At 32.7% G+C, this 27,442-nt stretch overlaps 1 protein-coding gene across 1 annotated transcript in view; it reads left to right on the top strand.

Moving 5' to 3' along the window:
* Positions 1-27,442, top strand: part of Ppp3r1 (protein phosphatase 3 regulatory subunit B, alpha) — a 59,429-nt gene that overhangs the window by 18,344 nt on the left and 13,643 nt on the right. The window contains exon 2 of the mRNA XM_076833205.2: positions 10,085-10,124. Coding sequence (XP_076689320.1) covers positions 10,085-10,124 — 40 coding nt within the window. The remainder of the gene's footprint in view (positions 1-10,084; positions 10,125-27,442) is intronic.

The raw sequence follows: 27,442 nt of genomic DNA, 5'->3' as shown, positions 1-27,442 counted from the left end.
ATCCCCAGCCCTTTTTAACATTTGATTTAGAGTCAGGGTCTCACGAGTTGCTTAGGGCCTTGATAAATTACTGAGGCTGGCTTTGAATTTGTGATCCTCCTGCCTCAGCCTCCGGAGCCACTGGGATTACAGGTGTGCGCCACCCTGCCTGCCTTGTTTGTATTGTTGATGACTGCCATTCTAATTGGTGTGAGATGAAATTAATTCGAAAGAGCAATTCTGTTCTCAGAATAAAACCAGATAAAAAGAGCTAATGGGCTTTTTGTTGTTGGTTTTGGTAAACTTAGAAAGATCTCTAATAAAGCTTTTTCTGTGTGTCTGTTGCTGCTTAAGAGATAGCTTTATACCTTTGGGAGTGAAATCGTATTCTTAAATCGTTCAATTTATTAATTGATTCCTTCAGTATCCTAAGCACTTTATAAAATACCATTCTTACCTTTTTGTACATGATACTCAATATCTTAAGAGTTTCTTTAAATGTTGGAAGTCTCATTTCTGGACAGATTAAGGGTTGCCATACAGAAGAAGTAGCCATTTGCAAATGGACTGTTTAAAGTTTATATATCAGTTGTTTGGGAGTCAATATTTTTCCATTGAAAAAAAGGGGTTTGCTTAAATAAGGATTTACAAAAGCGTATTTCATTGATACTTAAAAAATATTTGAGTATCTTCCACATGTCATACACTGAAGCATTAACTAAAGTGAACAAGTGCTTTGCTGTCATGAAGTTTGTAGTATAGTAAGGTAATAATGATGGGAAACTGATACCATGTGTGGAAATATCTCTTTGCATTTGATTTAGATTATAGTTAAATAGTCACTGCGTTGCTTATCCACAGCCACAGTGATTACTCAAAAGATTTTTTTTTCTCTGAGAGGGAGGCTCAGAATAATGTAGTCTACCTTTCTTTGATCAATAAATATGAAAGTATTTGTGATTTTATGTTATAATAAATCAGCAATCCACTTTGAAAATTTTCTCTTTTTATTTTTGTACTAGGGATGGAGCCCAGGGAGCACTTAACCACTACCCATACCCCCATCCCTTTTTTATTTTGAGACAGGGTCTTGCTAAATTGCCTAGGATCTTGTTAAATTGCTGAGGCTGGTTTTGAACTTGAGATCCTCCTGCATTAGCCTCCTGAGCTGGGATTACAGGTGCATACCACTGTACCTGGTGAAAATTGTATCTCTTAAGGTCATTTAAAAGATAATTTTAAAGAGATAGTGCTTGTAATTTCATAATGTCTATAAGTCTTCATAATTGGAACTGAATCAGATTAAATTTATACTGTGCTTTAAATGTGATTTATAGAAAGAACTAACAAAAATGGGGAGTAATTGTTGCTTGTTCATTTTGCTACTTTTAACACCTTCATATTAAACATTTCCCTTGTTTAATTTCCAGAACCCTATTAGAATGTGAATTCTAATATTTGAATATATGTAATTATATAGTTAATATATAGTTAATATATAATCATATGTAGACACACATAAAAATTCCTACACACTTATCTCTTATGGCATAAGAAAACATAAATAATATAGATTGTGATAGAGCAGTAAAGAATATTAAAACCCTTCAAATAGAATCATATGCTCTTGATTTTTCCCCTGTATTCAGTTATTTGTTTTGTCATTGGTGAATTTTTCCCAGTTCTTTAAATGTTGGTATCTTACTTTTGGATTCGTGTTCCAGTTTTGTTCTTTTTTTTTTTTTTTTTTTTTTTGAGATGGAGTCTCACTGTGTTGCCCAGGCTAGTCTTCAACTCCTGGACTCAAGAGATCTTCCCTCAGCCTTTCAAGTGCTGGGACTACAAGTGTGCACCACTGCACCCAGCCTCATGTTCCATTTTTAATGATCTCTCCCTTGGTTGGGAAACATGATCATAAACTGATAATTTCCAAAGTTGTATCTTAGGTGTGCTTTTTCTCCTAAGCCCAGTTTCTCTAAGTACTTGCTGGATATATCTATCTGGATATCCATAGATTCCCCACAATATCAAAATTACATGTTTGGGGCTACTGAGGATATGTGGTGTGTATACTTTGATAATGCCTAGCATATAGTATTACATTTGAGCATTTTCCCCTTTGTTCACCAGTGATTCTGTTAAAGGCTATAAATGGTAGGCTCTTACCCTCTTTACATGTAGAAAAATATATTTCAGAACATTAATTTGGCAATACTAAGAGATACAAATTTATATAGTAAAAGTTGTACTTGACCAAGACAGCTCAGTAAAAGTAATCAGGTGTGTTAGAGTATATATCACAGTATAAATGAGGAGATGAATAAATTATACTACATTAAAATTAGAATTTTTCATTTAAAAATACCATTAATGGTTCTCCACTAAAAGAAGCTAGGGTTATTTAAAGAAAATAACTGATTCTAGGATTGGGGCTAGGAAAGTGCAATGCATGTCTCTAATATCTTATAGAGTAAGGAAGTAATCAGAATGATATGGACTTGTCAAAAGGACGTAAGACTGTGCCTGAAGGGGAGGAACTACCACTGACTAAATATGGGGCAATTAAGGCATTCTATAACATGGTGATATTTTACACAGATTCATTTATCATCATTGTTAGCAACCATAAAATTCAGTTTTTAATGGAATGTTGATGGAAGGCCAAGTGACTAAAGTTAACATTACCAGTAATGAGAGAAATCAACATTATTTGCCTCCTGATATTTGGAAAGAGCACATGATTACCACCTCTTTGGTATTTTACATGAAGTGTGCGTAATCTGTATCTAATCATGAGAAAGCATCAGACATATCTGTTGAGGGCAGTCTATAAAATCTGTTTTAAATGTCAAAGTCATGAAACACATGAACAGACTGAGGAACTGTTCCAATTTAAGAGTACACAGAAGGGCTGGGATTGTGGCTCAGTGGTAGAACACTTGCCTAGCATGTGCAAGGCCCTGGGTTCGATCCTCAGCACCACACAAAATAAAATAAAGATATCGTATCCAACTACAACTAAAAAATATTAAAAAAAAAAAAGAGTACACAGAAGCAAGACTACAACAAGTAAAAGTAATCCAGGTTTTTCTTTTTTAAAAAATTTTTGCTATAAAGAATACTACTGAGATTTCTTTATATGTATTATAGAATAATATCAAATATGGTAGAAACACAGTAGACTATTAGGACAATTAAGAATAGATAGATCCATGGTCTACTGGTTCTTTTGCTAAATGGGATTATTTTTATTTTCTTTGGTGATTTTCTCTTTCAGTTCTTTAAATGTTGATATTCCCTGTTGATGAAATCTAAAGAAGTTTTTAAGATTGAAAATTTTCAATGTGGTTCAGGGATACTTGGGGATCCACAAGATGTTTTCCAGAGAGTCTGCCAGGTTGGAGTGTTTTTTATAACAAAACTAAAATATTGCTTACTTACTGTGTGTACATTTTTATAGATGGTACAAAAGTAATGTTTGGTGAAACTGCTGATACCTTATCATGAATCCAAACAGTGCACCATCATACTGTAGTAATAGTCATTGTATTCCTTATTGCCATGTAATTGCAGTTTTAAGAAAGTTTATCATTGATAAAGCAGTATTTTATTAAATGTCAACCATCAAGTACATGCATTCTAGGGGCTGGGGTTGTGGCTCAGTGGTAGAGCTCTTGCCTAGTATGTGTGGGGCACTGGGTTCAATCCTCAGCACCACATAAAAATAAATAAATTAAGGTATTGTGTCTACCTATAACTAAAAATATTTTTTAAAAGTACATGTATTCTAAATATTTTGTATGATGAGGTGATATATGTGTTAAGTACCATTTCTATATGTGAAGTTATGATAGTTTTGAGGAAAAACAAGTACTTACATAATTTAGAATTAGCAAATATTTACTGAGCAACTACTGAGTTAGGTTAGTGGTACTGGGGATCAAACCCAAGACTTTGTACTTGCTAAGTTAGTGCTCTACCAGTGAGCTACATCCCCAGTCCCTAAATACTTACATAATTTGTAAGTTGAGCTAGCTTTTAAAAAAAAAAAAAAAAAAAAAAAACTACTTGAAAAAATAATTAGCAATTTGGTTATTTAGATTTGTGTCTTTGGCATACATTGTTTCAAAACTGAATAGTGAACCAGTATCACTCAGGGAAAACAACAAGAAAAAAAACAGAATACTTAGGCAAAGCATAAAAGATATAAAGAAAAAAAACAAATAAAAATTTGAGAACTGAAAAACATAATAATTGGTATAATAGCCCTGTCAGTGGCCTTAGCAACAGAATAGAGCAGTTAGAGGAAAGAATTGGTGAATTAACAGAGAGAACAGAAGTTACCCAAACTGAACAAAAATAGAAAATAGACTGGAGCGGTAGGAAACAGCAATGCACAGTGCCTGGAGGCGGGGTCGGGTGGGGGGCTGTGGGACTATAAAAATTAAATTTAACACTTGTGCCATTGGCACAAAAAGGAGAGGAAAGGGGGCAAGATTGAAAAAGAATTTAAAGAAATAATGGCTAAATTTTTCCATGTTTGACAAAAGAGAAACCTACAGATTCAAGAAGCTAGGCAAGCAAGCATTCAACAGAATAAACTCGTAGAAATCCAAGTCAAACTTCTAAAAAGTAAAGACTATCTTGAAATCAGCAAGAAAGACATGATGTTTTATATAAATGATATCAACAGTTCAAATGATAGCAGATTTTTCATCAGAAGTGATAGAAACCAAATGCTGAAAGTAAAGAACTTTTATTAGATAATGAGCATTATGTAAGATAAAGGTCAGTTAACCAAGATGATATAGCAGTCCTAAACCTTGAACTGGGAGAAAATATCTTCTGGTATACAAAGGAAATCAAGACATTCTCAAATAAAGGAAGACAGAGAATTTGTTATTAGTAGACTCACTCTAAAGGAAATTCTGAAAATAGAAAGTGGTGAAAGATAGACTTCTGGAACTTCAGGAAGAAGGAAAAAAACAATATAAGGTATAAAAGGTTGAAAGCTGTAGATTGACTTTCTTCTTTTGCATTTTCTAAATTGTTTGCCAGTTGAAACAGTTTTAGCAGAGGTATGATTTTATGTAGAGAAAATATTTAACACGGCTCTAAGGGGTGGGTAAGATTATGACACAAGTAGACTATGAAAATTTATGTAAATATAATGTAGCACATAGAATAAATGCCAAGAAAACTAAATAAAATATATGCAAAAACACTATAACACTATAGATAAATCAGAATGAAATTCTAAAAATGTTTAAGTAGCCCACAGGAAGATAGGGTGAAGAAAATAGAAATGAGAAACCAAGAGAACAAATAAAACAAATTAAGAAGGCAAATTAGTTCCTCATATACCAATAATAACGTTAAATGTAAGTTGTCTAAATATGCCAGTTAAAACACAAATACTGGCAAGTGATTGAAGACATTGCCCAATTATATGATGTTTGCAAGAAACTCATTTTAAATATAACAGAATAGACAGGTTGACCGTAATGGAAGGAGAAAGATGTGTTATGCAAACATTAATTCAAAGGGACCACACGTGCCTGTGTTAAAATCTCATAAAGTAGATCTCAGAACAAAGAAATTTTCAGATAGAGAATGGGCATTATGTTAGATAAAGGTCAGTTCACCAAGATGACATAGTAGTCCTAAATATGTATGCTAAACAATAGAGCCGCAAAATACATGAAGCAAAAACTGATAGAGCTCAAAGAGGAAATAGACAAAATCAAAATTATAGTTGGGAGACATCACCTGTTTTTCATTTAACATTAGAACAACCAAGCAGCAAAATCAATGAGGATATATCAAGAAATATTCCATAATATGGTCAATCAGTAGTATCTAGTTCACATTTACAGAACACACCATTGAATTACAATGGAACTAATCACGTTTTCAAGTGACCACAGAACATCTACTAAAGATAGGCTATGTTATGGGCCATAAAAAGAAATCACAAGGTGGGTGCAGTGGCACTCCAGGAGGCCAAGGCAGGAGGATCACATGTTTGAAGCCAGCCCCAGCAATTTAGCAAGACCCTGTCTCAAAATAAAAAATAAAAGGCTGAGGATGTGGCTAAGTGGTTAAGCACCCTTGCATTCAATCCCTGGTACCAAAGATTTTAAAAAATGAAAATAAAAAGGGCTGGGGATATAGCTCAGTGATAAAGTGCCCCTACTGCTTTCAACCAAGAGTATCAAAATAAAAACAAAAAACAAAAAATGTCAAAGAATTGAAGGTGGAATCAAACTAGAAATCAATAATCAGAAAGAAAATTGGAAAAAGTCTATAACCACTTAAAAATTAAAGAATATACCTCTGAATATTCCCTAGGTCAAAGAGGAAGTCTTAAGGGAAATGTAAAAAATACATTTAACCTAATAAAAATAAAGATACAACATATGCGATTTGTGGGGCATAGCCAAAGCAGTGCAGAGAGGGAAATTTATAACATTGAATGTACACTTTGGAAAAAGGGGAAATTTAATAAGTTCTGAGGCTGTAGATGTAGCTAGTGGTAGAATGTATGTATCAGGGTCCTGGATTCAATCTCTCCACTAAGGAAAAAGTTTTAGTTTTTACCTCAGGAATGTAGGAAAGAAGATGAACAAAACAATCTACCTAAAACAAGCAGAGATAACAGAAGAAATCAGTGAAATAGAGAAATAATAGGCAAAATCAAGGAAACAAGAGCTGATTCTTCAAAAAGATTACTAAGACTGATAACAAAAGGCACAAATTTCTAGTATCATGAATGAAATATGGAAGTGTCATTATAGACCCTGCAGACATGAAAAAAAGCAAAAGGGAACTTGAAAAGTTCTGTACACATAATTTAACCTTAAAGCATTGGAGCGAGCAGTTCCTTAAAAATCCCCAAACTATTACACTTCTCCCAATGTGAAATACATAATTTTTACAGCCAATTGCCTTGATAACAAAATCTAAAAAGGACACGATAAAAATAAAAACAGATGGGAGCATGCCTTTATCATTGAAGATCCCAAAAATCCTTAACAAAATATTGACAAATAGAGTTAAACAGTTACTTTTTAAAAAATTCTGTACCATGAACAGATATGGCTAATTCAGGCATATAACGTGGTTTATTATTTGAAACTCAGTCATTATAATCCAATATAGTAATAGGATAAAGAAGAAAAATCCTATGATCATGTATTAGGTGATAGAGAAAACATTTGATAAAATTGAGCACCTATTCATTGTAAAACCAAAAATACCTGTAACAAAACAATAACTTAGAGAAATAAAGAACTTCCTTAGTTGTTTAAGGAACATCTACAAAAACCTAAAACTAACATTATATCTGATGGTCTAGAAATGAGTGCTTTTCCCCATACAATCTGTCTCCAAGTGAGAATGTCTGCTTGTACTACTCTTTCAGCATAGTGTTGGAAGTTTTACCCATTTTAATAAGACAAGAAAAGAATATCAAAGGCTTACAATTGGGAAAGGAAGAAAAACTCCCTATTTGTAAATGACACAATTGTCTACATAGAAAAATCTTAAGAAATCTACAAAAACATAAGAAAAGAAAAAACCACAAAAACAGTTTGTAGAACTAATAAGTGAGCCCAGCAAGGTTGTGCAGGATACAAGACAAACATACAAAAATCGTGGTTGATGTTGGCTAGCAGAGAAAAACATGGTTGGGTAGTTTAGATATCATTTATTTAATAGGAGATATATTTTAAGGGTAACATTGATTATCTCTGGCCCCATTATTTAAGACTCTTTCAAAAACTTAATATATACTATGTGCCTTAAGACATCTGCTAGATTGATTTAACAAGTTATAGAGTGTACTTATGATAGCAATTTAGGTTTTAGTTAGGCATTTTTAGGTTTTGTTTTCTCCTAACACCATTTGATTTCTATTGGAAAATTAGTCACTTAATAATGATACACTATTTTAATGAATATTCCTGCCATGTGATAATGTCATAACTGATATCATAGGATAGTCACAAAATCCCTGATATCAGATTTGCTGTAACTAAGGTTCTGATAGATTTATGTTGGCAACAACTTGTACTCTGGAGATCTACAGATTTTTTTCTTTTTTACATAAAGTGTTGCACAGGCCTATAAAAGACAGTCATATATTCTATTTGGTAAACCGTTTGTCTTTTGTACCAATGGAATAATTTTTTGACATTGTTTTCTATCCCTCTTCCTTTCGCTCCTTTCCCACCTTCTTCCCCTTCTTTTCTTAATGTCTATATCTAAATATGTCTAGAAGTTTCATTAGTAATCAGTCATTTTGGCTAAAAGGACCTGTTAAAGTCATGTCTTTTTCTCCCATGAAGAAGTCAGTGCCTTCAGGTATATTTCTGGCCATGTGACTTTTTAAGAGACAGACTTGTCCTGGAAGTCTTCTAGTAGCATTCATTGGTTTTTATTTGCTACTCCTATCTTATGATCTTTTTACTTCCTCTTTCCCACATTCATGCATCCATAATTTTATATCTTGCTTATATTTCTAAGAATAAGGCATATTTGTTCTAAAACAGTTTTCAAGATGGTCAGCGATTTCAGGAAAAAAGTGATTTAATTATGATAATTACAATAATGTTGGGAAGCAGGCAAATCATCTTTCAGCAGATAAAGATATTTGGGTTGATTTCCAAGATAACCTTTAAAGTCCATGTAATTTAGCATTTTAAAGATTTTTGTTGTTGTTGTTTTACTGTATAATGAATGGCAATTTGGGGATAAAATTAGTAGAATTAGGAAAAAATTTCCAAAGAAAATTTCTGGTAAATAAATGAAGAAAATAGTTTTTGGATCTTTATTTTGTTTTATTTAGAATTACTTTGATCAAACTGTCAAGATTTGGGAGAACAAAAATTTTACCAATGTATTCTGTGAAGATCAGAATATTTTTAAAGGCTATGCTGTCAGAATATTTAGACATTTATCTTTCTCTTACTAGTAGACCTTAAGAGGTGACAACAGGGGCTGGGGGATGTGGCTCAAGCGGTAGCGCGCTCACCTGGCATGCATGCGGCCTGGGTTCGATCCTCAGCACCACATACAAACAAAGATGTTGTGTCTGCCAAAAACTAAAAAATAAATATTAAAAATTCTCTCTCTCTCTCTCTCTCTCTCTCTCTCTCTCACACACACACACACACACACACACACCCTCTCACACCTCTCTTTAAAAAAAAAAGGTGACAACATTGGCTTATTAGGTTATAGGCTGTCCTTGTGAACTATAAATATTGTTTCAGTACTAGAGTGCTGCTTGCTTAATTAAAATATATGTAGAAGGTCCAACTATGCAATATATAGTTATTATGAAAAGGAAACATTAAGGAAAGTGAAAATTTAAATTACTTTAATATTTGGACTTATAAGAATTTATTGATTCTTAAACCAACTGTCTTTAATTCACTGATATTTAAAATGCTGTTTACACTGAGTTCTAGATTGTTACCATGTAACTATAAAATCCTTTCTCAAAATAAATTTAGGACAATGTTAAATCTGGCAAAGGATATTAAAAAGTAATAAGACGTGATGTCTTCATGGAGTTCAAAGTGTAGGGGATTAAGTAAGGAATAAATGAATTATAAATGTCAAAATTGTACAGCATATAGAAAATTCTCTTTCATGTAGGTATAAATTGTAGTAAGTTTCTGGTTTTTCTTTTTTAACCATTCATTTGCAATTTCAGTAAAACTCTTTAATTAAATAGAAATGGTAGGAGAGGCTCTCTTCTGAGTTTTCCAAAATGAGTTCACCCAGCAATATAAGTTAGAGCACTGACAGTATCCAATATGTGAAAATTTGGTGTATAGTGTGTTTAGGGTACACAAATATTCGAAATATATTTTAGTCAAATGCTTACTTAAGTTTTAAGTAGCAGAGCCAAAACTCAAGCCTGTTTGAAGAACTCTTTCTACCATATTGTATAACTTGTTTCCTTATTAAGTACAGTTTATAAATCTAGATATATTAGTTTATGGCTTATTTCCCTTTCCTTTGTGACTTAAAATATTTGGTGCGTATTTTAAAGAATTTGGTGCCAATCTTATGATTTTTTCTTTTTTTTCCCCAGGGAAATGAGGCAAGTTATCCTTTGGAAATGTGCTCACACTGTAAGTGGTAAATTCTTGTTTTCAAGAATTTCTTTTATTTATAAAACTATATATATATATACACATACATTTTTTTTGGTGTGGGTGTGTGTGTGTGAGAGAGACAGAGAGAGAGAGAGTGAGAGAGAGAGAGAGAGAGAGAGAGACCTCTGTAATAAATGTTTATCCACGTATCAAAGTTAGCCATTTGGTGTTTTAAAATGGGTAATGGAGTTGACAGATTAGTTTTAAAATTACCAGAATAAGGAGATTTTTAAATAGACTTTATTATTAATATCTGTACTATTCTGTAGTTATAAAGAAAACCCCAAATCTCAGTGATTTAACAAGTTTTTCAGATTAAGCAGATGTCAGTGTGAATTTGTTGGAGCTTTTTCAGTTTGATGACTCAGGGGTCCACACTTCTGTGTTTTGTAATGCCAACAACTCTATGCATGATTACCAAGTGATTTGCATTGCTTATGCTCATAGTTTGTAGCCCAGAATAGTCACACAGCCCAACCAAACTGCCACAGGACTGGAAAATATACTTCCCCTGTATTGAGGAAGGAGAAACAGAAGGTGCATAATAGCACCCATTAAGTCTAGGGTTTTGTTTTGTTTTTTAAACAAATGGAATCACTAACTTTTGTGTTAGTGTTTTAAATCCTTTAAAATAAGGAAAGTATTAATGGGTAAAGTTAGGGGTGAATTCTCTGTCTTTATTTGACTAAACAGCAAATTTTCAGAGTAAAATCTGTTGCCTAAAACCCTTTTCTAATATTTAGAATGTTTTTAAGTTGAAAAAAATCTTACATTTTTATATATGTGCTTGATAGAAGCTTAATAGTTGAAAGATTGACTATTGGAATGAGTTAATTTACTTGTGTTTAAATTGCAATAAGAGCTTAAAAAAAAAAAAGACTTATGCCAGTGTCTGATCACCTACGGTATATATGATGGTAGCTCTTTAATGGAATGTTTTATCAAGGCCATGTTAATTTTGATACCCTTTTAAAAAATATAGTATGTATCTCTACAGTTTTCCATTTCAACATATTTTAGTTTTGTTTTATTACTCTTAGCCCTTGGGTGTTAGGAATTAAGTCTTTAAAAACTGTTTGAGCTAGTCATGATGGTACACATTTGTAATCCCAGAGATTTGGGAGATTGAGGCTGGAGGATTGCAAGTACAAGGCTAAGCCTCAACAGCTTGGAAACACCCTGTCTCAAAATAAAAAATGGACTGGGGATCTGACTCAGTGGTAGAGCTCACCTGGGTTCAGTCCCCAGTACTGCAACACAACAACAACAACAAATCACTGATAAGTAGAGAACACACCTATTTATTCTTCCTCATTGTCTATGCTAGTCATATTCCAATATTTAGAAATAAGATTTAGCAGCTCTTAAGTCCTTGACAATTCTGCCTTTATTATGGTTGTATTAGTTCAGTCCTATCTGCCCTACTGTTTCTGTACCTGATTCCCCCTACATCCTTAAATCTTAATTTCTTTATATCTTCTAAACAACTTTATTCCCTTAGTTGTTTTAGTATTTTTCAATTGTAGTATGTCTGTTGGTGTTGACACTGAACTTTATTTTATATTAAGGGTGGTCAACATCATTTAGACCTTTTGGTATTTAGAAACTTTAAAACTGATAAGTACATATCTCAAGAGTCCTTTGGACCAGAGTTCTTTTTATTTCTGCCACAGATGTACTCATGTCAGATTTATGAAGTAGAAAATGAGGTGAAGTTTGTTTTACTGTTTCGGCTGGTAAGATTCTGGTTGTATTTGGATTTTTGTGTGGGTGGTGTTCTGGAGTCAGAAGCTTTCAATTTCACTATGCAGCTTCTTGATTTTAGGATGGTCAGTATGTCTTTTGAAAACACAGTTCTGCAGTGTAGCTTTTTAAATTGCTCCCAAACACTACCTACCCTTTTGTTGTTGTTGTCTTTTAGTAATTTCTAATATTAAAAAACAATTTCTGCTTCAACTAGGTAGAGTTTGATTTTGTTGTCTTTAGTTAAACCTTGAATAAGACAATATAATTTCAGGAATGGTATAGAGGCTGTATTATCAAAAGTAATGGAAATTTGGGTTGACTCTCTGACCTTGTTGGACTTGAAAGTGGTGAGGATCCAGTTGTCATGAAGAAAGAAAGTGGGTGGGGACTTCGTTAAACTGTGGCACAATTAATAAAATGTGAACTTATTTATTTTGTGATTGCATAAAATCAAATACTTAATTGAATGCAAAATTTGGAACAAATAGCTATTGCAAAAAATTTTCTGGGGAGAATTTGAGGAACACGAATTGGCTGATTACTTCTGACTATACTGTAGAACCTAAAGAAAGAAATTCAATGCTAAGTAATTTTGTTTGAAGGATCATTTGATTGACTAGGGAGCTTATATGTATTCTTTGGAAAAAATCAGATGTCTGGTTTGAAAGCACAATGATAGGAAAAGGAGAGATCCTTAGACCTGAAATGGAGATCATTGTTAAGATACCATGAGATTCCCAAATCACTCTGCTCTTCAGAGAAGCAGCCCTTTTCAGCCTATTTGATGAGTCTTTGTCCTATCTTGCTTAGAGACCTCTTACCTTTGCAATGAAGTGTCACTTCTCTTTTATATTGTTAAAACCACTTGTTGCTGTTTATGTTTTGAAAAAGTCTCCTTTCTTTTCCCAGAAGACTTGTTTCTTTTATTCCTATCACCACTTTTTACCTGTTCATGAGTTTGAGTGCAGTGCCCTTTTGTCAGCTCTTCACTTGGCTGCTTCCAATTTTGTGTAAATGAAACTTTTTATCACTCCTGACCCTCCTTGGATTCTGTCATGGGTAGTATCCTGTTTATTTTCCTGTAGCAGTGACCATAAACTGAAATTACTTATTAATCTTTCATTTTTATATTTCTACAGTGTCTTTAAAAATGCTGATATTTATGACCAATTATCATATTCTTTCCATCTCAACCACTATTTGCATTTCACTTCACTTTTTCTTCCCAGACTTTCCATTATGAATTTCTTAGTTAATTAGGATTGTAGGTAGGCATGCATTTCCATCTTAAATGTGAATAAAATGTTAACATTGAGAATGTTGTTTGAATTGATGAAAACCAAACCTAAGTTTGACTCTGTATACCAGGGTTGGTAAGCTACCTGCTTGTAATTTTTATTAGAAAAGTTTTGTTGTAGTAGTCATGTTGATTTGTTCACATATTGTCTGTGGTTGTTTTTGTGCTGTAATGGCAGAGTTTAGTAGTTGGAACAGACTATATGATATGGTTAACAAAGCCTAAAATATTTACTACTTGACATTTCATAGAAAAAAAAATTGCTGAATCCTGTTATAGCCTATAGTAGCATTCTGGGATTGAAAACTATCATTTCTGTCACTACAGCCCAGCTAACATCTCTGGGATACGATCAAGACAGAGAAGTTACACAATGGTGCTCTTGGTGTTACATAGATCTCTAATTCTTATTCTGGCAATGTTAACATGTTAGTTTATAGCTGAATTGGAGGGATTCCTTTCAAAATTATGTGATACAGTTCTTCCTCTAGTTGTTGATAGAAAGGGGGTGGAGTCTGTAATTAGCAAGGTTTCAGGCTGTAATAGAGTTAGGTTTCCTTATTGCTTAGTACAACTCTGATAGTGATGACATCCTGAGAAAGTTGGTTTTTATTTCGATGTCAAGTAACAGAGGTTGTAAGGAAATCATAGTTCCCAGATATTTCTTTTTTGTTCTCCCTTTAAATTTGAGACTGAATATATTAAAGCATAAGACCTGATGTATGTTCCCTTTTACACATCCAAAATGTCAGTTTTACTTTATTTTTAAAGGTGTGGTAAACATTTAAAGATTTCATTCACTGTGAAAGCAGTCCCTTTCTGTTGCTAGGGATCATAGTTGACAATGATCATTCTATCAGTTCTGAATATCTAAAAGTTACCTGTTTCAAGTTTTTCCCCCCTCTATTCAGTGTTTGTTTTACTCTAATGTAATATATTTTTATCATTTTATGCATAATTTGGATGAATTTCCCCCAAATGAACTTGTGTATGTTAAAACAGTCACTTTTTTGCCCTCCCAACAACTATAGTAAATTTCTTTACTTTTTACCAAAACCTCTTCATTATTGGAAGAACTCAGTTGTTACTGTAAACAGCTACTATCATTTATAACATTGTTAAAACCAATCCTTGATGCATTTCATAATTTATACTTCTCCATTCAGGTTAATTCCTCTGATGTTTTTTCATGCCTTAAAACCCAGCTCATTGTTCTCTGTGAGACCTTCTATAATTGTCCTGCCTTTCAGTGTCTCTTTTCACCAAGTTAATGTTTCCTCCTTTTTGTGTATAAATTGTGTTACCTTTAAAAAGGTAGAGAGACTCTGGATCATAAGCTATAGGTAAGCACCCACAGAATGCTTACAGTCTAAATACTGAAAAAAGAGGCATGCATAAAATAACAATGTAAAGTATTAATAGAAATAAAAGCACAGGTTCCAAAGAGGGAAAATCATCTTTGGGTAAGCAAATTAAGAAAGGCTTCATGGAAGGGCTGATGTTTGAAATTGGTTTTGAAAGCTGTATAGGATTTGAACGTTGATAAATTGTTGGACTTGTCTTGGTTATTTCTCCCTCTCAGTCTGCTCAAATTTCACTCATATCATCAACATTCTGTCCAGACCTCTACATAATTCTTTGTAGTTTCCTATCTTTAATAAATGATTTTGCCTTCTAATTCTTGAGAAAACTGAGGACATTTTAAGTGTTAACCTCTTTGCTTCCTCATCCCCACCTGCCATTCACTCTCAACCTCCTTTCCTTCAGTATTAGGTTTGGAGTTTTGCTTCCCTTATTCAAGGCTAGCCTTTCTGCTATGCTTTGAACCTCCTCCTCTCTCATCTCTAGGACCTTACTTTGTTAGTTTCTCTCTTATGTCTTCAGCTTCTGTCTTTCTCTTAGTTTACAAATACAGTCAACTTCTCTTCAATTCCAATCCTGTATACACCTTTCATTGTTTCTCCATTCTTCCTTGTATTTGAGCTTCTCAAAAGAAGAATGTACAAAATTATTCCATTTCCTTATTTCTGCTCATTTCTTGGCCTGCTGCAATCTGGCATTCTGCTGTTATTCCATTGAAACTGTTATTAAGGTCACTTTATTTTGACATATTCCCTAATCGGCAAGTGTGATGGACTCAAAAAACCTGTAAAATAATTTTTGACTTTGGGGGAAATTTGAAATCAAATAATTATTACTTTTCATATGTAATAAAGTTATTGTGATACATTTTTAAAAACAGTTTATCTTTTAGAAATAATAAGTTAGCTAAATAATTGCAAGGAAATGATATGTCAGGAATTTGCTCTAAAATAATTGGGGCAGTGGTATAAATATTTCTCATGTTAATGGTTAAAACTCAATGATGAATATATGAGATTCATTATACTCTTTAAACATGAGTATGAAAATTTCCTTTGTAGTTTTCTTTTTTTAAAGGAAAAGGGAAGCAACTAAAAGTAAAAGGAGTTATTGATTAAATTACTGAGAAATAACTACTTCATTATAATTAAATATGGCATGCATTCTGTAAGCATTAAGAATAAATGGCTGTGTAAACTACTATTCACCAATAAAATAATTGAGGTATCAACAATAAAAGCATAAGTACAATATTTGACATCAAACAGATGCTGAGTAAATATTGATAAAATAAGCTAGTAAGAGCTCAGAATTGGACTATATAGACAACTAAAGGCTGTACTTTTGGGGAAACTTCACCCCATTTGTTGTCAGAAATAATACCAACACATACTTGGAAACCACTGGGTGCCAGGTACTATTCTAACCAGTTGGCCTACATTAATCTTTTAAATTTCTACAACAGCCTCCTGAGAAATGCAGTATTTTCCCGATTGTACAGATGAGAGGCAGTGAGAGACCTTAACTAACTGGCCCAAAGCAGGCAAAATAACATTTCCATGATTTGATCTTGGGCAAACATGCCTCACGGTCCTTTTCTCTTTCTTTCTCTCTCTCTTTCTTTTTTATGGGGGTGTGGGATTCAGCTTATTCTGCTGCTGAATTTTATACCCTATACCTCCAGCCTGAGAGTCATTTTTTTTTTAATCACAGTATTATAAAGCCTTTCTTTGTAGTAAATCTTCTATTTATTTATTTATTTATTTATTTATTTACTTACTTACAAACAAGAGTCTTTTTATGTTGCCCTGTGCTGGCCTTGAACTACTGGGCTCAAGCAGTTTTCCTCTTCAGCCTCCTGAAGAGTTGGAACTATGGGCACACACCACTGCACCTGGCTATTTTGTAGTAAATCCTAAAAGATTAATGTTAACTTGTCTACATAAATGGTTTGGGGAAAAAAATTACATTGATCTGAGATATAGGTATTCTCCGATTTTTTTTTTTTCTTTTTCTCATGGTCACTCAGTTTGGTTGGTTTTGTTTCTTTAAGTTATTTTAGGCCATGTGACTTTGTTTCTGTCTATTGGCTAACTGTCTGGACTGGGAAATGTATACTTTTGGAGTGATTTGCTCAAAGTTGAGCTTAGTTGTAACTAAGATTAGCTTTTCTGCTATGCTTTGGACCTCCTCAAAGTTGAGCTTAGTTGTAACTTGGCATGATAACTTGAAAAAGTGACTGAATACAAGATACTACTTTAAGTAGTTTAAGCAGAGAACTAGATTGGGCAAAAGTGAAAATCTGAGTGGAAAATCTAATTTTTCACTGTTGATAAAACCATTATAAAGGTGAATGGTTTTGATAAAATTAGTAAATACACGGTCTGTTTTATAGAATGAATGCAGATGGAAAATTCTTGTATCTAAAAAGATCTCTTAACTTGCTCTTGTTAAAAGATGACCCAAGAAGAGCTAGGCAGATACTAAAAGAATGTTTTTTGTTTGTTTTTGTTTTCCTGGGGTGGTGGTGGTAATAATCTGTAGAAACTTTGAAGACTTTCTGTCCATTAGAATAGTGCTCCAACTTTGAGTAAAAAATTTTAATGTACTAACAGTTTTGTTTCTACTTTGAGTATTTACAAATGACTTAAAAGTTTCAACAGTGATTTTGTGCAATTAATTTCTGCTTTTAATCAAGTCTCAGAGGTTTAAAAGTTCATTATTCTTTACCTAGACTAAGATTTATTTTGTTTTGATTCCTACCTCCCACCCTCATGGTGCTGGGGGTCTAATCTGGGACTTCATGCACGCCAGGCAAATGCTCTACCACTGAGATATATCCTAGTCCCTTGTTTTTGTTTTGAAAGCAAAACTTTTTTGGAGGAAAAAAAATTAAACTAAAGTTCATTTGATTTCTTCCTTCATTTCAACATATCTTTATTTTTGTTCTTATATTATGGATTGGCTTAACTCACTTCACTTTTTAATAATGTGTGCTTGAAATTTTCATGTCTAGTTTACCAAGCCTTTATTCATTATCTCAGAAATCTTTGGAGGAAATCCTGTTACTGCCAATGATAATTCAGTTTGAATGTGAACAGGTGAAAGTGTTTTTGAAACAGTTTATTTCTATGAAATCATTTATTTTTTTTAATGAAAATTATTTAATACTTTTTTTTAGTAAAGCACTGGAGTTACATAATGAAGAAAGATGAAAGGTCTTCTTAAATATGATGTACAAACTTATATACTTTGTCTTGTTAACCTTGTTTTGCTCTTATATTCCTCCCTCCCCTTTTTTAACATTCCTGGTTTCTCTGCTGTATTTTGAATATTTCAAGTTGTAGAAAAGTAGTCTTTAAGTAAAGGTAAGGTTTAGCTGTGTTTATTATCCATACTGTCAGATTTTAGTATCATGGCAGCATTCACAGAATTATAGTTTCACTTATGAGGTCCATGACTTGTAATATGGTTAGCCACTTACTTTAGGTGGTTAAAAAGGCCTAGCTATTCATCTAAGAAAAGTATAAGTTCTTGGATCTTTTTTTTTTTTAATATTTATTTTTTAGGTGTAGATGGACACAACACAATGCCTTTATTTTTATGTGGTGCTGAGGATTGAACCGGGGTCCCGCCCGTGCTAGGCGAGTGCTCTACCACTGAGCCACAATCCCAGCCCTCTTGGAGTTTTTTCAGACTGTTAGAGCAAAAGAATAAAAGATAGGAAAAGTATAAGAAAATAATGACTTGGTTAAATGAATACGGAGAAAAATAATATCTGATCAAAAGAGATTCCAGGAGCTGTGTTACATAAAATAGAAAGTGAACTAGTGGGAGAAAGTTTCTCTGACCTGAAAAAATGAATTATCTGATTAAAAAATCTTTTCTGATTGCAGAGAAAGTTAAATGAAAAGAGTTACATATTTATTTATTCTTTACTTTCATTATAATTTTAAAATTCCAAGAATAAAAAGGAAATCCTAAAAGCTTCTAGACCTTGAAAAATCTAAAAAGAATCGGAATCTACTGGCAATGGACTTCTTAGCAGCAGCAAATGCTGGAAAGCAGTGGAATCTTCGAAAGTTCTAAGTTCCTAAATCCAAATTTTGATATCATACCAGCCAAATAGTCAATCAGTGTGAGAGCAAATTAAAGTCATTTTTCAGAAATGTAAAGACTTAAGAAATTTACTTTCTATAAGTTGTTGAGTATAAACCCAGTAAAATGAAATAAAAGTTCAATAACAAGAATGAAATGAAATTCAAAAAGATAATGGTATCAGAAAATGTACCATTACCAAAATATATGAGTACCCCTAAGATATGAGTAAAAATCCCAGGGTAACGATACCATGGATCTAGAAAGCAATTGGTTCAAATTAGAACAAAGTAAAAGAAGACACTTGAATATGCATTTGTGTGTTTGTGTGTGTAAATGCTGTATTTTCTTTTTACCAAGAGATTGGGGTGGAGAGTGAAAGAAACTAAGTGAAAATGCAACTTGCATTCAGATGCAGCAGAACATAGTTGATAAAATAAGAGGAAAACTTGGAGAGGGTGCTGTAATGGAATGAGATTGGGTTGGACTTATAAAACAAATTATTTGAGAACTAAGTCATTCAAATAAGATTATTGAGCTAGCAGACAATGCACATTTTGGCTTAAAAATGAAGAGTATATTAAATAGGGCTATTAATGACAGAAAAATTGAAGATGCTTTTGTGATCTTATAAATACATGCCTTTTCATTTACTCATTGTCTGTTTTGATTTGAACCACAATATAGATAAACCAAAAGGAGAAAGCCAACAATACAAACCTTCAGCAAGAAAACCAGTATTGTTCAAATTAGGGAGATAGGTAAGAGGAACATTTAGAAATATGTGGTCTGTTTTTGTCTACCTGAAGTTGGGGAATACTTGTTCTCCTTTCTTCACATTTAGACCCAAAATGCAGATTAAGGGTTTTAGCAGTAATGTGTAGTATCCCTTAGCCTAAGCCCCAATGCTAGGTCTTCAATAAAAGAAATTAGATGAGAAAGCATTTCAAGAAGTCTAAATTACCCAGTTTTGCCATCGAGCTTTACAGCATTGAGCACTCGGCATTTACCTTTCTGGATCTGTTTCCTCATCTTAAGTGTTTCATTCTCAAGTTTTGTTTTTTTTTTTTCAGTCTTTATATTATATGGCATTTCTTTTCTTTTTTCTTTCTGGTACCAGGGATTGAACCCAAAGTGCTTAACCAATGAGCCATATCTCCGACCCTTCTTATTTTTTATTTTGAGACAGGGTCTCAATAAAGAGCCTCGCTAAATTGCAATCCTCCTGTCTCAGCCTGCCAAGTTGCTGGGATTAACAGGCATGTACTGCTGTACCTAGCATATTAAATGGCTTTTCTATGACAAATTTTCTTATGAAACTCATTGAGCTCTGAACATAATTTAAAAAATGTATTTCTAGGATTATTGTCAAGTGTTTAGCTTGTCTTTTAGATAGACACCATTCATTTGGCTGAGTGAATTCTAATGTTTTGGGTAATTTGGGGGCATATCTTTTATATAAGGTAGGAGGAAGTAAGTGGTACATGGTGTTTACATTTTGAAGGAGCATTCCAGAAGAAAGAAAACACAACTGTCATTATCAGTAATGAAAGAATTAATATCACTATAGATCCTACAGATGTTAAAAGGATAATGAGAATGTTATGAATTTTGTGCCAATTAGTTCTGCACCTTAGATAAAATAAACAAATTCCTTGAAAAACAAACTACTAAAACTGACACAAGAGGAAATGGAAAATCTTAAATGCTTTCTATTAATGAAATTGAATTCTTAATTTAAAATCTTCTTACAAAGAAAACTCCAGGGACAAAGGACTTTACAGGCAAATTCTGCCAAACATTTAATGAAAATAAAAATTACCAAGCTTACCTAAGTTCTTTCAGAAAATAGGAGGTGACATTACCTTGATAGTAATACCAAATACATTATAAGAAAAGTAGTGTAGAACATAGATCAACATTCTCTATGAACATACGTCCAAAACCCTTAAATATTTGCAAGTCAAATCTAGCAATGTGGAAAAAGAATGTTTATTACCCATTTATAAATACTCTTAGCAAATTAAAAACAGAAGGGAACTTTCTCAGCATGGTAAGGGGCACCTATAGCTAACACAAGGCCTGACCTAAGGGGGAAAAAGCAAGGATTTTTTATTCTCATTGCTTCCTGTCAACATTTTATTAGGATTTCTAGATACTACATTAAAGAAGTAAATCAATATTGAGATTAGAATGGAAGGAATAAACTTGTCTTTAATCTCAGATGACATTATTTTACTTACATAACAGATCATAACCTAGCACAGTAAGTGAATTTATTTAGCAAGATTGTAGACTGTAAGGAAGTTATCCAAAAATTAGGGGAATTTCTGTGTGGTATCAAAGAACAATTAGGAAATTCAATTGACAAGTATAATTTATAATAAAAGTCATAAAACATTCAAGTATAAATTTAGCCATATGTGTATAAAATCTGCATACTGAATTAAAAATGTTTACTGAGAAATGTAATAAATAGAGAGATATACCATATTTGTAGATTAGAAGACTTGATATTAAGATCAATTCTAGGGGCTGGGGCTGTGGCTCAGCGGTAGAGCACGCGCCTCTCACGTGTGAGACCCTGTGTTTGATCCTCAGCACCACATAAAAACAAATAAACAAAATAAAGATATTGTGCCCATGTATAACTAAAAAAAAAATTAAAAAAAAAGATCAATTCTGTTTGCACTGGTCTGTAACTTCAGATAATCCCAATCAAATTCTCAGCAATATTTTTGTAAAAGTTTTCAAAGTGATTGATAATTCTGTGTGGAATTATGGAGAAATATATATGTATGTATATGTATTTATATACACACATATATAAAGATATTTTATATATATATATATATATATATATATATATATATATAATTTTTTAAAGAAAAACAAAGAAGGCAGTGCTCCCTAACTTAAAGATTTGCCATTAAACATAAGACACAGCATTAGATAGACAAATCAATGGAACAGACAAAAGGGTCCATAGGGGTGTGTGTGTGTGTGTATGTGTGTGTGATTGATTTTGACAAAAGTTCCAGAGGTACCATTGTAAGGGGAACCTTTTCAACAAAATAGCTATATTTTTGTATGAAATAGAATGTTTCCTCTGTGCTTGTTTTATATCATAAAAATTACATGGGTCATAGATGTAAGTATAAGAGCTAAAATAATGAAGCATCTAGAAGAAAGCATGGGACCAAATCTTCATGACCAGGGTTGCAAAAGGATTTTTATTGTACATAGAACTTGAATCATAAAGGAACAAGCTTGGATTTCATCAGAATTAAAGGTTTTTGCTCACAGATTGGGATAAAATACTCGAAAAAGCTATACCTAACAAAGAAGTTATATCAGTACACAAAGAAAATCTCAAACTTTTTTTTAAAGATAACTGAGTTTTAAAAGCACAAAAGATTTGAATAGTCAATTAACAACAACAACAAAAAAAATAGATGAAAAAAACAGACAAAACCACATGTTGGCAAAGATGGAATTCTCATACTGCTGACAGGAGTGTAAAACCACCCTTAAAAGACTGATTCTGTGAAAGTTAAACACCGGCTTATCTTGTGACCTAGAATTCCAGAAAAACACAATAGCTCAAATTGGTAACAACAAAAATGTCTAGCAACAAGTGAATGTATAAACAAATTGTGATATATCCATATGGTGGACTACACTACTTTCCAATAAAAAAGAGCACAATACTGATATGATTTAACAGCAGAACCTTGGGGATTTAAAGAAGATAGACACAAGAGTACATATCATTATATGAAATTCTAGACAGAACACAGTTGTAGCAAGCAAACCTAGATTGCTGGGGTTTGGTGAAAGGAGGGTGATTGACTGCAAAGGGGGAGAGATGGTCAAAGGGAACATTTTTGGGGTGATTGAAGTGTTCTTTTATTGTGAATGTAGAAGTGCTTACATAGGTGTATAGTTTTGTCAAAACCTGTAGAACTATATACTTAATTTATTTTTTGAGTTTTGTTCACCAAGTTGGTTTCACTTTTTTTTTTAAAAGCATTTTAATTATAATTTGGCAATTCTTTTGTTGCTGGTGATGCCTATCTTTTGCATGTTTGATAATTGCTTGATACATTTTGAGGTATATAAGAATTATATTCTAGAAGCACCAAAAGCACACATTACCTCTTCCATTCTAAAATTATAACATATTCCTAAAAGCCACACATTTTAAGTGGATGGCAGTTTTTCATATCTAATACAGTACAAATATGTGCTCATGTTCTTATTTGTTTTGTAATATATTAAGTGTTTCAAAACAGTGGTAGCATGTTTTCTTTGTCATTTGGTAGTTGAACTATTTTATGCAGTATATAAATATTAAACTGTTAGTCTGTAAGTAAGACCCTTATAAAATCTGAGGTTTTTTGGAGCTACTACTTATAAGGTTTTATCTGATGCGCCCCCTAGTGGTTTTTACTTCTCATTTGGGGTAACATGAAAATACAACCATTACCATTGTAGGACATGGACAAAGACTTTAAACATTTTAAATTAACGTTTATGTTCAAAAACTTCTCAATAACTGCTTTTGGTAACACTATAAAGTTTGTACTTGTGGTGGTTTTTACAAGTGCTATTCAACACATATTTCTCCACAGGTAATTTTGCTATAGCTGATGGTTCTTTTTTTAAAATACTTGAGATATTCTGAAATCCTGTGTTGGAGTAATATTTACTAATAGTTCTCATTTTATAGTGTAGCTCTTAATTTCTTGCCATATAAAAGAGATTGGGGGATCTTTTATTAGAAATATTACATACAGTCAGGATGAACCTGGAACATCTTATGGTGCCAGAAATTAAGGAAATGCTATAAAGCAAAGCAAAACAAACAAACAAACTCCCCCCACCCCCCCCAAAAAAAAAACCCTACAAAAAAACAGACAAAAACAAAAAGGAATGGCTTCATAAAAGCAAGCCTGAAGTAGCACCTAAAGACCAAACCTGGAACAGTTTGACTAACAAAGTAAATAATGATAGTGTTGGGCTTTAACTCATATAGTAAAATAAATATAATTAAAAGAATAAATTGAGAAGGGATCATTTTTATTTTTCTTTTTTGTGGGAATATCCCCATTAATATAGAAGAAAAGAGGGGAAAAGAAATTGACTCTTAGGCAAATATCACAGAAATAAATGTTGCAGACATGACCCACTGATGGATGCTAAAATTAGGTCAGAATTTGAGGAGAAATAGAATATGTGAATTTTCTCAAATATCTTCCCCCAGGATACTTTCTAACTTAAAAAATAAATAAACAAAAAGATAGTGAAGAATTGGCAGGCACCACTTTTTTACCACTTGACTTAAGAGATTGAAGTCACCATCACTTTTTATTCTATTCTATGAGATGTGTCAAATTATTTCTGTCGTGTTCCTTCCCCAAAGACCTAAATTCATTCTAATCATGAGAAAAATATCATTAAGCTTAAACTGAAGAACCTTTCACACAATGCTAGAGCAACAGTTTTATGGTCGTAAAAATTAAGGAGAAAATTAAGAGCTGTCACAAATGGGAGGAGACTCAAAAGAAATTGCAAAAAAAATTTATAAAAGTAATGAGTTTTCAAATGCTCCTCAGATTCTCTCCTCTTTACAGAACTGAAGTTAATCATCAAAATCAAGAAAATAACATTGGTAAAATAATACTAAACCACATATTTTAGTGAAAAAATGGTGAAATTTGAAGAGCTCTCCCACCCTGTTTAGGGTTCCACACTGCATTTAGTTTCTTTCAAAAATACTATTTCTAGGAGAATTTTAAAAGTTTGATATATTTTATTTTGTTTTTGTTGTTAAATCATTATTTGATCTAATAGATAGGTATAAAGTAGATAGTAATAATTTTCCTAAAGGTATAATAACCCTATTGCTATTTTTCTACTTTACCATTATTGAGAACCAACTAAAATTTGAGGAAAGTTGATTTTTATTCTATTCTATTTATTTTTTATTCTAAGAAACCTTAAAATTGAACTAAAAGTTTAGACTTCCTCAGGTTGTTTTTACTTTTAATAGTTGAGCAGTATATATGTATCAATAGCAGTACTTTTAAAGCCAAAGACTTAAGTCTTTTTATAATTTTGGAAACTCTTAAACCACCCCCACCCCCAAAATGAGAGAAATATAGAAATATATTAAAAGGAATTCATTCATGCTTCTCCAACTGAAAGATGGATGAATGAATATGTAACCTTCTATATTATGGTGTTCTAATATAATACGTACAGTTGAAAATATTAAAATTTGCTATAGCAATGTAAGCTCTCTAAAAGAAAATTCTTAAACATTTTGTGTGATAACATTAACAAGATTTTGTAATCACTTGTTAAAAGAAGTTGCCGTCTAATTTACATTTATCCCTGAGAATATCAGAGTGTACCGATCCAGGTAAGAGCTCAACAATTTAATTTAGTGTTTTCTGTAAGCTCTTCAGCAATTTCTTATTAAAAACTTTTTTATATGTTATAAATTCAGACTAAAATATCTTGAGTTTATAGTATCTTGCTTAAATTTTAGATAATAGTATATATGACTTTATAAGACTATCTAGTGCTTTTTCTAATATAATTTCAATTGAATATATAAGTATTTTAGCTATCAAAGTAAGTAGCCCTCCTAAAGGTATCCTTCTAAAAAGTGGAAAATAACCTGTGAAAAAGAGTATCTCTGAGTCACAAGATGAGTCAGGAGGGTGAGGTTTGTTTGTTTTTCCTTGTTCATCTCTTTTTAAGGGAGCAGGATCCTAAGCAGTAGGCTTAAAAAAAAAAAAAAAAAAAGAAGTGTTGAAACGTGTTGCCAGAAGTTGGAATTTGTTCTTTATTTCTAACCTGATGCTGAGTGCAGGTTTGTAAATACACTGAAATTATTTAAGTGCTAACAAGATGGGATTGATCTATTTTAGAGATATCTGCCTAATTTATAGTAGATTAGTAAGTGCTGGTATTTCAGAAGTTGAGATCTTGCTTCATACTTTAATATTCTGCCACTCATGTAGACCATTGCTGTCAAGTGAAGGTACTTGAATAACTGCTTCTCTGGTTACAGCAGTGGCCAAATAAGTTACTTTGTTCATTATCTAACAGAACATTTTACCACTTGTTTTTGAAAGTAGTATTCTTAGATCTTGGCTTTAAAAGACATTCATGGCTTTATATTCCAATCTAGACTCAACTAGATAGTAAGCGTGAAGTATTTATTCTGCATCTTACTCATCTTTGTAACTCTTAGCTGGAAGGGAGGGAAAGGAGGAGGAAATAAATGGGTGGTTAGAAAAGCGATAACTGCCTTCTTACACATTTTACTGGCTTCTTAAAATTCAAGGTGAGTTTCAAGGGCAAGGGGTGTAGGAGAAAGTTGATCAGTGGAAGATTATATAGAGCTCATTCCATTTAAGTTATACTTAGGGGCTGTTTAAGTAGCCATTTGTTGTGCAGGTAAAGTATGATCACTGAGGAAAGTTTTGTTTACTCATCCAGAAAAACTGTGAACTACATGTAATATTTCACAAGATATTTAAAACAAAAGGAAGTAGATAGATTTTAAGTGTTACTTTAAGGTCTTTTGTAAGTGAGTTAATTGAATCACACAACTATGAGATTATGTAATTAATAACATCCTCCTTTCTTTAATTAGAGAAAAACTGATGGTATTCTCATAAAAGGACATTCAGGCAAGGACCTTCCAGGAGAGAGCTTATGAAGAAATGGAGGTGTAAAATATATACCGTAGCAGAATTGTACCAAGAGCAGTGTAGCCAAAGAAAAGGAAATGGGGAAAGAGGATGGAAACTTAAACTGAAGCTAAATATTATCAAGGGCTTTAGGCTTTTTATCTTGTTTCTTGTTTTTGCCACAAGAAAAATTTAAAAAAATAGTTTTGGTTGCAGATGGATATGATATCTTTATTTTTTTATTATTTATTTATTTTTATGTGCTATTGAGAATCAAACCCAGTGCCTCACACATGCTAGGCCAGCATTCTACGACTGAGCCACAACCCCAGCACCACAAGAAAATTTTAAGCACAAGAGCCAGCAGTTTCAATAAATTTGCCTTTTAAAAAGATTAATGTTAGCTGGGCATGGTGATAAATACTTGTAGTCGCAGCTACTCAGTAGATTGAAGCAGGATTGGACGTTCTAAGTCAACCTGGGCAAGTTAGCAAGACTCAAAGTAAAAAGGGTTGGGGATATAGCTCATTGGTAGAGCACTTGGCTAGCACGCCACCAGTCCTTGGGTTCTATCCCTAGCAACATGCACACATTTGTCCACAAACACAAACAAAAGGATTAATGTTTGTAATGTAAAGAAGGATGCGTTGAGCCAAATATATTTATTTGATGATCTTCTATATTCTTTTCCAAAAAGAAAAATTATTATTAAAATTTTTTTGTATCAGAGGTTGGATCCAGTACCTTGTATATGTGCATAGAATCTGCTATACCCCTGAACTACACCTACAGAATTCTTAGTATTATTCAAGACTATGAAATACTGTCTTCCTGATTAGTAGGGTTTTTTTTCTAGTTGACAAACAATCCTTTCAATGCCTCAGTTTCAGTTTCTCGGTAGACAACTTTCTATACAGTTATTTATCTCCATGCTTCAACATACAGAATATAATAGTTTCCACAAATATTATAGTGCTACATTTCTCCTTTTTCTTTTTCCATTAATGATACACTCTAGAGGAAGTGATTCATCTACTTTTGTGGAGATGTCATTTTTCCTTTTCCACTTCTAATATTCCCAG

Source organism: Callospermophilus lateralis, chromosome 14 (genome assembly GCF_048772815.1).
Source record: "Callospermophilus lateralis isolate mCalLat2 chromosome 14, mCalLat2.hap1, whole genome shotgun sequence".
Lineage (NCBI taxonomy): Eukaryota > Metazoa > Chordata > Mammalia > Rodentia > Sciuridae > Callospermophilus > Callospermophilus lateralis.
This window is presented reverse-complemented; position numbering and strand designations above follow the sequence as displayed.